At 37.2% G+C, this 12,861-nt stretch overlaps 1 protein-coding gene across 1 annotated transcript; it reads left to right on the forward strand.

Annotated features, from left to right (window-relative positions):
- The first annotated feature begins 8,903 nt into the window (after positions 1-8,903).
- LOC129506785 (olfactory receptor 51F2-like) lies at positions 8,904-9,848 on the forward strand. Its single transcript, XM_055320780.1, has one exon. It carries the CDS (start codon positions 8,904-8,906, stop codon positions 9,846-9,848), a length of 945 nt encoding a protein of 314 aa, XP_055176755.1.
- Positions 9,849-12,861: the final 3,013 nt, after the last annotated feature.

A 12,861-nucleotide genomic window follows, 5' to 3' on the forward strand; every position in this document is an offset into this window, starting at 1 on the left:
GTTTGGGTCTACCAGAAAAGGGAAAATATTTTACCAAAGAACTACCCAACACCACTCAAATACCTGCTTTTTATCCAAAAGAGTACATTAAGAACATTTGATTAATGACAAATATCCTAAGAATCAAATGGTTGACTAAGCAGAAGAATATTTTATTTTTTTAATTTATTTTTTATTGGTGTTCAATTTGCCAACATACAGAATAACACCCAGTGCTCATCCCGTCAAGTGCCCACCTCAGTGCCCACCACCCAGTCACCCCCACCTCCCATCCTCCTCCCCTTCCACCATCCCTAGTTCGTTTCCCAGAGTTAGGAGTCTTCCATGTTCTGTCTCCCTTTCTGATATTTCCCACTTATTTTTTCTCCTTTCCCCTTTATTCCCTTTCACTATTTTTTATATTCCCCAAATGAATGAGACCATATGATGTTTGTCCTTCTCCAATTGACTTACTTCACTCAGCATAATACCCTCCAGTTCCATCCACGTCGAAGCAAATGGTGGGTATTTGTCATTTCTAATGACTAATAGTCCATTGTATACATAAACCACATTTTCTTCATCCATTCATCTTTTGATGGACACCGAGGCTCCTTCCACAGTTTGGCTATTGTGGACATTGCTGCTAGAAACATCGGGGTGCAGGTGTCCCGGCGTTTCATTGCATCTGTATCTTTGGGGTAAATCCCCAGCAGTGCAATTGCTGGGTCATAGGGCAGATCTATTTTTAATTCTTTGAGGAACCTCCACACAGTTTTCCAGAGTGGCTGCACCAGTTCACATTCCCACCAACAGTGCAAGAGGGTTCCCTTTCCTCCGCATCCTCTCCAACATTTGTGGTTTCCTGCCTTGTTAATTTTCCCCATTCACACTGGTGTGAGGTGGTATCTCATTGTGGTTTTTTTTTAACAATAAATTTATTTTTTATTGGTGTTCAATTTGCCAACATACAGAATAACACCCAGTGCTCATCCCGTCAAGTGCCCCCCTCAGTGCCCTCCAACCAGTCACCATCACCCCCCGCCCACGTCCCCTTCCACCACCCCTAGGTCGTTCGTTTCCCAGAGTTAGGAGTCTTCCATGTTCTGTCTCCCTTTCTGATATTTTAAATGTGAAAATTTCCCTTTAGCAAAACTACTCAAGGCAAAAGTACCAAGGATTACAAAATCACCGATTAGATGAATAACAAGACAGTTATGTAAATTTATAAAATGTAAGTACATATATTAGCATGTCATATCTTTCCTTCAGGGCAGAAGAGACAGATTCAGATATTCTGAAGCAATGATTAAAAAATGATCAAGATTAAAAATCTACTTTGTTAGACACAGAAACAATAAAATGTCCCTTATGTCTACATTTAGATTCTTCATGAAATTTTCATGTTTACTATATTAAAGAATTACTTATTCTGACAATTAGTGCTTTATAAATTCAATATAATGCCAGATGCTTTGCTATTAATAATAAATAATGCTATATATCATTAAACCTTAAGAAAACATAATTCTTAGGGACACCTGGGTAGCTCAGTGGTTGAGCATCTACCTTTGGCTTAGGACGTGATCCTGGAGTCCCAGGATTGAGTCCCACATCTGGCTCCCGGCATGGAGCTTGTTTCTCCCTCTGCCTGAGTCTCTACCTCTGTCTCTGTGTCTTTCATGAATAAATAAATAAAATCTTTAAAAATAAAAGAAAGCATAATTCTTAGTCTGGAAAATTTATGAAAATTGAAGAAAATATGCAAAAACAATTACCAAATGTCCATAGCATCTTAACTCTATGTTTCTGTACTCATTGCCCTACATGAAGCAGACAGAAAAATCCATTATGCAAAACTAATTTCCCCAAAATTGTAATTTGTTCATTATTCATTCAATGAATATTTATCAACACCTACTACATGTAAGAACAAATAAAACATGATCTCCAAGGACATATACTCTCATTAAACATTTCTTTTTTTTAAAGTTTGTTTGTTTGTTTGTTTGTTTGCTTATTCATTCATGAGAGACACAAAAAGGCAGAGACATAGGCTCCTCTGGAGAGCCTGATGTGGGACTCAATCCCAGGACCCTGTGATCACGACCTGAGCCAAAGGCAGAGGCTCAACCACTGAGCCACCCAGGTGTCCCTCATGAAACATTTCTTCCTACCAAACTGATCCATGAGTCCTTTCAGTATCTAAAATTCAGCAAGTCCAAAGCCACATTTATTTTGTTTCATTTACAATCTGATTCTTCTGTTGATGAGTGAAATCATCCTTGATAGTGAAGAATGTAAAGTGATTAAAAGTTTTACTTTGCAAAAACCCCACCAGCCTCCTCTGACCCCTGGCAATATGTCTTTCCACACTGAAAGTGGTAACATAACATAAATGTAACTTCTTTGATGCTGCACTTAGTATACTTTTCTCATTTCCAACTCCACTATTCAGTATCTTCAGAATCTGCCAGTACTACAAGCACACTCTACCAGGTGGCCCCACTTTCAATCTCCCTTGATTCTAATTTACCTTCTATGCAAATATCAGATCAATCTTATAATAGAATCACAACATCGTTTAAAATCTTCAATAGCTTCTCTTGCTGTCCAAGTTGTACATGAATTCTGCCAACCAAAAAAACATTATATTCTAATCCTGGGTACTTTTCTTTAAAATTTTCAAAGATTATCTAGTTCATCATTCTATGGTGTGTTTTTTTTTTCATTATTAGCAGAGCAAAGTTTTCTGGTTGAATAATATAGGACTTTTAGAACTACTACCCTGCTTCTCTCAAAAATGGAGATGCTTCAACTATTTGCCTGCCATATTTGATGAGTTTCTTTTTTCCCCCTGTGTTTCCACTTTTCTAAAAATGTACAAAAAAATTTAAGTATAAAGATTTCTATGCAATAATTATGGGAGAGCAAATCTCACTTTGAGATCCTGATTTCAATTCCTTTGGATAAATACCCAGAAATGGAATTGTTGGATCATATACTAGTTCTTTTTAAGATTTTTTTTGAGAATCCTCCATACTATCTTCTATAGTGGCTGTACCAATTTAAATTCCCACCAATAGTGTACCAGCATTCCCTTTTCTCCACATATTCACCAACATTTGTTATCTTTTATTTTTTGCTGCTTTTTTCCCAATTGTAGGCATCCTAATAAGTGTTAGATGATATCTTATTGTGATTTTGATTTGTTTTGATGATTATTAATGTCGAGCATCTTTTCACCTACCTGTTGTGAAAAAGTATTATGTGAAAAGGTAGGTATTGTGGTAAATGTTTTACCACATACATACATACATACATACACACACAAAATAATACTAAAAGGGGTGGGAGAAAACTTTTGGAGGTAACATATGTTTATGGCCTTTATGATGATAATGGTTTCATGGTTGTATACTTATTCCCAAATCCATCAAGTTATACATATTAAATATATACAGCTTTCTATATGTCAATCAAACCTCAATAAAATGGTTTTAAAAAAAAGATTTCCACAAAAGTTCTACTGAATAAGATTGCTAAATTATACAGCAATATGTATTCCCTCTATAGAACATACTGAGTAATGCTAGTAGCCAGTTGAACACTCATAGCTCTTTCTCCAATTAGCAAGTAATATAAAATTGCAATTTGCAAAACTACATTGAAAGGCCCTAACTCTACATAAACAATGATGAATAAATTACACATTTAAGACTCAGGTTAAAATAAAATGTTTAACGTACTTTAAAATTACTTTTGTGATTCCTATATTTAACCAACTTTATTAGCTAATTAGCCTAATCATCAATCAAAATAGAGTTGAATAACATGGCTTCTATTTTGCTTATTTATGATTCTTTTTCCTAGACTGTGAAATGGATCTGCAAGAGTGAGGGATAAATTAATTTGATAAACACTATTGACCACTGATTTTGTGTCAAGTACTATGTTTATCAGTATTTGTCAGATAAATTACAAATGTTTGTTTTAGACTGAACAACTAAGACTAAATAAGATAATGTACCCGAAATTACTCGGAAAAATCAATCACTATACAGATGTTAATTAACATAATCCCTGAAGAAGAGCCAATATACCTTTTTTTTTTCCTCAAATGGAGTTGCTTCCATTTGAGTGGTTATGCTGACAAATCTTCCTTCTATTGAAAGGGTAACCTTCATGGAACCCCTTGACTTTGCAATTCTATGGTAGGAATCCATTTACTTGTTTTAACAAATATTTCATTCATATGTACTATGTACTTGGCACTATGCTATTATATGGAGATACTTTCAAAATATTTGTTATTCCACTTAGTTGTACACAAAAATCTATATAATAGACTATTTTCAAGAAACATATAGAATAAAAGTCAAGAAGAAATATTGGATCCTCATCTTAAATGTTGTATCCATGTTCAAAGTAATGATTCAATTTCATTTTTTAGTTAAAACACATAAACACAGAGTTACCATGTCAATGTTTATTTTTCTTTGGTTCTTCTTTGCCTGTTAGAGCATCCACAATCCCTGGTGCCAGTTAAATAACTTGGCGGCAGAGAGGTGAAGCATAATAGAATGGCACTGAAATCCCCCAAGGGTATATTTATCCTAGTTGGGTAAATTATTACACCATTAACATTCTTTATAAAAATTTTCCATACATAGAGGTAAATAGGTGACCTTAATATACCCCACTCTATATAAGAGTAAGAGAAGCTCCTTTCCTTGTCTAAAGGCCAAGTCAAGCAGCTGCTCGGATCAGAACCAGTACTTCATTGTGTCTATAATAAAATATATGAGGACTTTCAGCTCCATCATGAGTAATTTAGCTTAGATAAATATAAGGAAAGATTTCTTGGAAGTGAAGTTAAAGACAATAATTCATTTAGTCTCTGGCATTGCTCCTTCAACATCTTATTCGAATCCTCTCTAATTTTCCACATCTTGAAGGTAAGACTCTCCCCACTTACCCCTGGCCTCTGATCTCCAAACCCTTGGAGCCACTGATTGCATTTACTCTCCAATGTTTGGCTCATTTCCATGAACCTGACTGATACATATTCAGAAATTACAAATTCCATAAAGACATTTTGTCCTCCACTTGATGGGATGAGCACTGGGTGTTATTCTGTATGTTGGTAAATTGAACACCAATAAAAATTAATTTATTAAAAATAAAATAAAATAAAAATAAAATCAATGTTATTTTGCCTCCTGAAAAAAAAAAGACATTTTGTCCTCATCTGTTTAGCTAATCATAGCAAAACTGAGCTTCTTCTAATGTATATATTTTCTGACACATATAATAACCAAAGCCCAAAATCACTGGTATATCTATTGTTTTACTTATATTTCTAATTGGTTTACACTTAACTATAACATGACTATTCTACTCAGTTTCTCAAATCTGCAGCAATCTGATTTGTTTCTTTTTAATTTTGACTAGACACCAGAAGCAGTATGACATGGTGAAATGAGCATACTTAGAGAATCAGACAGACCTGGATTCGCACACTGGCCCTATTATCCTGTCTAGGGGAACCTTTACTCTGAACCAAAGTCTTCTCACCAAAAAGCTGAGAATGTTAGTTATAGCCTATTAATGGTGCTATGGAACTAAAGCAACAGCAGGCAGAGAACCTGGTTCAGTATTTTCTCTTCTCACTAAGAATACTACTAGCGCTACCCTCTCACTGGTACTTCCAACCTTTCACTTAGAGCATATTTCAGCCCAGGCTCTGGACATGGAGACTACAATACCTCTCAGGTCAGCATGTTCACAGGATACAGGAACTGCTTACTCTCTGTGTAAGTGGTTAACTTTGTAACATTCCTAAATCCAGAAAGATACAATGAAGGACTCTCTCAAATGGTTCTCTGAATGGATAAGTAAATTAACTGAATCCAGGCATTTTCAATGATGGCAAAGCATTTTGCCTTTCTAGGGATATTGTATTGTTATTCATTGTTTTTGACAGACCATCATGTGATGGTAACTGATTTTCCTCAGCAGCAGGATATAACTCCAAACTTTTCTTTATATGAAATGACTAGTACTCTAAAAAATCAGGCTGTAATTTTCCTTCCTAAAAGAATAGAGGTATTTTACTCTTCCTTGATTGCTCAAGTGCTGTCCTGCATTTTGACTCAATAGATCTCCATATTCCTCAGTTAGGAGTTAATCACCCTCAAAATATCTTGGAGATAGGACTTCAGTTTTAGCATTTGTACTTCTTTGGTCTGTTCCCTTTTATCTTTTATCTTTATCAAAAATGTAACAGAAAGTTGGGGAAAACTGTTTCAGGTAATACTGGCTAAAATAACTTTAAAATGGAAGTCTATCTTAAATCTTTGAAAGAAAATTCTGAAATAAATGTGTTGTATAAATTACAAACAATTGCAGTACAGACAGAAATTGATGATTAACAAATGTGAGGTGAAAGCACATTTAGATTTCTGGGTCAGACAATCTGAAAAATCATGCTATCACAGATCTATAGCTCTTCTATTGAAATGAGGGAAACAGAACATACAAGTTGTGGGGGTTCTGGGGGCTAATTCAGATGCAGTCATGTTGTGCTCAAGTTCACATTAAGCTATTTAAGCAAAGGGGATCCCTGGGTGGCTCAGAGGTTTGGCGCCTGCCTTCGGCCCAGGGCACAATCCTGGAGTCCCGGGATCGGGTTCCATGTCGGGCTCCCTGCATGGAGCCTGCTTCTCCCTCTGCCTATGTCTCTGCCTCTCTCTCACTCTGTGTCTTATGAATGAATGAATGAATAAATAAATAAATAAATAAATAAATAAATAAATAAATAAAATCTTAAAAAAAAGACATTTAAGCAGAAAAATCAAAGAGTTAGATACATGGATCTAATATTTAAGGGATTAGCCTGGGATAAATAGAAGTATACTAAATTAGGAAAATAAATGAATAAAAACATTGTACATAGAATGCCTACGGAATTGAAAGAATGCAGAAATAGACAATATGTTTATTGAAATAGTCAAACTAATTTTTATCTATATCCATAAGTGAGTTATGTAGCCAATTAGATAATAAAATTGTAGATAAATGGGCATACTTAATAGAAATTATCATGGATGGCTTCTAAAGGAACAATGGACATCCTAAAGAGGTTTTTTTTTAAGGATTTATTTATTTGAGAAAGAGAGAGAACATAAGTGGGAAGGACAGAGGGAGAGGGAGAGAGAATCTCAAGTAGATTTCGTGCTGAGTATGAAGCCCAAGGTGGGGCTCAATCTCACAACCCTGAGATAATGATGTGAGCTGAAACCAAGAGTTGGACGTTTAACTGACTGAGCTACCCAGGCACCCACACCATGGGTTAATTTAAATTATAGCATCCAATGGATTAATTTAAATTAGCATCTGATAATATCCTTAAGAACTTACAATTTGCTAAAATTAAGTCTCATTAGTTTATTTATGTATCATGCAATATGTATGCTATTCTGAAATAAAATTGTTTTGACTCTGAGCCATAGAAATGTTAAATAATTAGGAGATTTGCAAACATAGATATCTCTAACACATTTTCCTTATTTATTGATAGGGTATTATAATTATTATAGTAGCAATAGAAGTAGAATTATATCATTATTATTGTTACTATATCATTATTATTATTATTATTGAAAAGTGCAGTGTAGTTGCTAATAGCACAGGTTCTAAAGTCTTATTTTCTCTGATTCCCAACATCAGTACCTTCAGATTTTATGATCTTCAGCTATTTAACCAAACTTCTAAACTTCACCTTATGCATCTATAACAAATAAAAATACTTCTCCCTTAGGTTTTCCAAGAGTCAAATGACATATCTAGCAAAATACTTAGAACATTATATGGAACATCTTATCATTCACATAATATATATTCAAATAACCCAATAAGAAATCAAAAGTCAGATTAAAGACCAGGGTATACAAAAGATTATCATTTTCCTCATTGATATTTACCACAACAGAGGCAGGTTACATTATGGTAAACAAGCCAGTATTTTAGTTTACAAATTAAGAAGAGTATTAAGCTTCAGATCCATAGAAACTGAAGCAACTTTCTTCAGTTCCCTCTAGTAATGAGGGTGAGACAGGATGAACTGGCATTATCTAATGTGGGTTTTTAGGTTATCCATGAAAAGAGATGTTTTCTGGCTAAGTTAAAATAAATTTTCAGTTAGAAAATTGAGTTTAATAATTCTAAAATTCCAAGACAAAACTAATTTCTTTTTTAGGATTGGACCTACTCATCATTAGAGTATTTCAGGAAAAGCAAATAAAACAGAAATTAGCAAAAACATATTTACTACCTTCTATGAGCAAATAATTCTACTAAGCAAAGATTAGCTAAAAATAAACTCTTATTCTCATAAGACCATATTAATAAGTATAAATTCATAATCCAGTTGAAGGATAAAAATTTAACAAAAAATACTGATAAGAGTCCAAATTAGTGATAAACAACAAATTTAGCTAAGTATGAAATTAAATTGAACTTAATTAAATATCTTATTTCAGTGATGAATCCCACAGACATAATATTGAGTGAAAGGAGCCAGATGCAATTAGTACATTCTGCATGATTCTGTTTATATCAAGATCAAGAACAGGGAAAAGTAATTATGGTAATCAAAGTCAGACTAATGATTATAACAGCAGAGGATACTGATGAGGATGAGGCATTAGGAAGCCTTCTGGGTTGCTGGTAATGTTCTATCAGTTATCTTGAAAGTGGTTATATGAGTGCGCACAGATACATTAAGCTGTCTGTACTAATTAAGCTGTATTCTAAAGTTTTGAGCACTTTACTAAATGTGTACTAAACTTTAAAAGTAATTTTAAAATTCTAAATTTAGAAAATCAAGATATTACAAGAGAATTCAGCTTCTGCAGATCATAATGCCAATTTTCCATAATTCTACTTTTCCTACTTTCCTCTTGACTGGGGTCCCTGGACTTGAGTGGGCCCATGGCTGGATCTCAATCCCCTTCTGTTGCCTCTATTTAACTGCTCTTTCTGGGAATACCCTGATCCTGTTTGTAGTCCTCACTGAGCCAAGCCTCCATGAGCCCATGTACTATTTCCTCTCCATGTTGTCCACCACTGACATTGGCTTATGCATCTCTACACTGGTGACAGTACTAGGAATATTCTGGCTCAATGCCCGGGAGATCAGCTTTAATGCTTGCTTATCACAAATGTTTTTCATTCACCTCTTCACGTTCATGGAATCTTCAGTGCTCCTGGCTATGGCTTTTGACCGTTTTGTGGCCATTTCCAACCCCTTGAGATATGCTAGCATTCTAACTCATGCAAGGATCACACAGATTGGTTTGGCAGTCATTACCAGGGGGACTGTCATTCTGACACCACTAGTCTTGCTTCTTAAGCGTCTATCATTCTGCCGAAGTCATGAGCTCCATCATTCCTACTGCTTCCACCCTGATGTAATGAAGCTCTCGTGTTCAGACACAAAGATCAACAGTGCATTTGGACTAACTGCAATTATCTCTACTGCTGGAGTGGACTCTATCTTTATCCTACTTTCCTATGTCCTGATCATTCGCTCAGTTCTCAACATTGCATCTGCGGAGGAAAGGAAAAAGGCCTTTAGCACCTGCATTTCTCATATCCTGGCTGTGGCCATATTCTACATCCCTTTAATCAGCCTGTCTTTTGTTCATAGATTTGGAAAACATTCTCCACCATATGTGCCCACACTGATTGCTAATATTTACTTGCTCATTCCCCCTGTGATGAACCCCATCATCTATAGTGTGAAAACAAAGCAGATTCAAAAAGCTGTGCTCAAACTTGTATGTTCCGAGGGAACTCGTATTTAACAATTCCTAACCCATAAAGACCTATTTCAAAGTCTGAAAGTTGATCATAAATTGGAGTTATAACCCATGCAATTTTAGAGTTGGGTGAAATTAGGTGCCATCCAATTCTATGAGTCCTACCTAAGGCAACCTTACCTTTTCTCCCACCAAAATACTAATTCAGATTTTCAGTACCTCTGTTACCCTATTCCTATAGATGACTGACTTCCTGTCTTTCTACTGTTTCTACCTAAAACCACACATAACTCACTTTGAATTAATTTTCCAAATATCCAGCACAAATAAAATTTAATCACAAATCAATAACATCTCTTCCATGTTTATTTCTCATACACCAACTAAATGAAGTAACCATTCCTAGCTCTGACAATGTCCTCCACAACTTGGATTCAACTTTCCTTTAAAATGTAATCTACCTCTGTTTCTTTCCATATACTCCACAGTCTAAGAAAACCAGTCTTCTACCTATTCCTTCATGAACATGCAACTATCCTAAAGGCAAACTTCCCTGTTGACTACACTTCAACCTTGACACCCACTTTCCACCTTGAAATTCTACTTATATGTCAAGTCTTGTCTTTAAATATCCTCTTCATTAAATTTTTCATGATTTCCCCAATGACACTTGACCTCTCCTTCTATATTTTGTGTTTTTTTAAAAAGAGATTTTATTTATTCATTTGATAGAGCATGAGTGGAGGGGGGAGGAAGAGGAAGAGGGAGAAGGAGACTCCCTGCTGAGCAAGGAGTCTGATGCAGGGCTTGATCCCAGGAAACTGAGATTATTACGACCTAAGATGAAGGCAAATCTTTAACCTTCTGAGCCACCCAGGTGTTCCATATTTTGTCCTTTATAGTGTTTTGCCAGGATCCTTTTTTCCCCTTTATGTACTTTTGACTATATAAAAATATAAATAAATATAAATATAGGCTGTCACAAGCTTCTAAATTCCCTAATTAAAAAAGCCTTACAGATAGGTGGACAGGGCAAAATGGTGGAGGAGTAGGGTCCCCAAGTCACCTGTTCCCACCAACTTACCTAGATAACTTTCAAATTGTCCTGAAAACCTACTAATTCAGCCTGAGATTTAAAGAGAAAACAGCTGGAATGCTACAGAGAGAAGAGTTTGTGCTTCTAACAAGAAAGAGAAAGAAGAAGAAAGAAAGAAAAGAAAGAAAGAAAGAAAGAAAGAAAGAAAGAAAGAAAGAAAGAAAGAAAGAAAGAAAGAAAGAAAGAAAAAGAATCAAGTGGGGGAGGGGCCCCGCGAGGAGCCCGGCTAAAGCCAGGTGGCAAAAGCCTCCAGGACTGGAAAGCCCAGTCCCAGAGAAGCAGGAACTTTTAAAAATCCACACGAGATTCTTACAGGAGGGAAAGGCATTCACAGGGAACTTGGGCAGGATCCCAGGAGGGGCAGTGGAGCCTCCAGATTCCCAGGGTCACTAACAGAGGAAGTGCGCCCCCGGGGGGGGGGGGGACGCGCCACACACCCGCGGAGCAGGCTGAAGGGCTGGAGCGAGTGTCCCACGGGACCTTGGGAGAAGCTCAGGTGGCAGCTCCGGCCAGAGGGGGCTGCACGCTCTGGGAGCACGATTCCAGCAGCACAGGCCCCGGATCCCAGGGGACACATACCAGAATCCCGCGCTGCCTTTGGGACAGGCGGAGGCAGGGAGGGCACAGGACAACGAGGATGCTCCTGTGCCCAGCGGCCGCGAGCTGTGCAGATCAGTGCCCCCTCCTCCCCCGCCCCCAGAGCATCCAGGCCAGTGCGGAATGGGACCTGCAGTATTTACTGTGAGAGCTGACTCCATGGCTGGAAACCTGGCTTCCAGCAGTGTTTTCTTCATCCTTGTGTCACCTTCTGCCTGGAACAGAGTGGGCCACCAGGGAACAGAGGACTCACAGGATAAACAGCTCCCACTGAGCTGTGCACCTGGCAGGGGGCTGGGCAGCACCCCCAGGTGCACACACCTGAGAATCAGCACATCAGGCCCCTCCCTCAGAAGACCAGCTGGAAGGACAGGGGAAAAGCATGTGCTTGACCAAGAAGTACTGGAAAACTCAAGGGGAAGTCAAGGGATTTACAGTATATAGAATCAGAGGATAACCCTCCTTCTTTGTTTCTTTGTTTGTTTTTCTCCTTTTTTTCTTCCTTTTTCCAGTACAACTCGTTTTTAGCCACTCTGAACTGAGCAAAATGACTAGAAAGAAGAAATCACCACAAAAGAAAGAATCAGAAACATCCTCTCTCCCATAGAGTAACAGAATTTGGATTAATTCAATGTCAGAAAGCCAATTCATAAGCACAATTATAAAGCTACTGGTGGCTCTGGAAAAAAGCATAAAGGATTCAAGAGACTTCATGACTGCAGAATTTAGATCTAATCAGGCTGAAATGAAACATCAATTAAATGAGATGCAATCCAAACTGGAGTACCTAACGATGAGGGTTAATGAGTTTGAACAAGTGAGTGACATATAAGACAAGTTGATGGCAAAGAAGGAAGCTGAGGAAAAAAGAGAAAAACAATTAAAAGACCATGATGAAAGGTTAAGGGAAATAAATGACAGCCTCAGAAGGAAAAAATCTACATTTAATTGGGGTTCCAGAAGGCACCGAAAGGGACAGAGGACCAGAAAGTGTATTTGAACAAATCATAGCTGAGAACATCCCTAACCCGGGGAGAGAAACAAGCATTCAGGTCCAGGAGATAGAGAGATCCTCCCCCTAAAATCCATAAAAACTGTTCAACACCTCGACACCTAATACTGAAACTTCCAAATTCCAAAGATAAAGAGAAGATCTTAAAGCAGCAAGAGAAAAGAGATCCCTAACTTATATGGGGGGAAATATTAGGCTAACAGCAGACCTCTCCACAGAGACCTGGCAGGCCAGAAAGGGCTGGTAGGATATATTCAGGGCCCTAAATGAGAAGAACCTGCAGCCAAGAATACTCTATCCAGCAAGGCTCTCATTCAGAATAGAAGGGGAGATAAAGAGCTTCCAAGATAGGC

The sequence above is a fragment of the Nyctereutes procyonoides genome, unplaced genomic scaffold (genome assembly GCF_905146905.1).
Source record: "Nyctereutes procyonoides isolate TBG_1078 unplaced genomic scaffold, NYPRO_anot_genome, whole genome shotgun sequence".
NCBI lineage: Eukaryota > Metazoa > Chordata > Mammalia > Carnivora > Canidae > Nyctereutes > Nyctereutes procyonoides.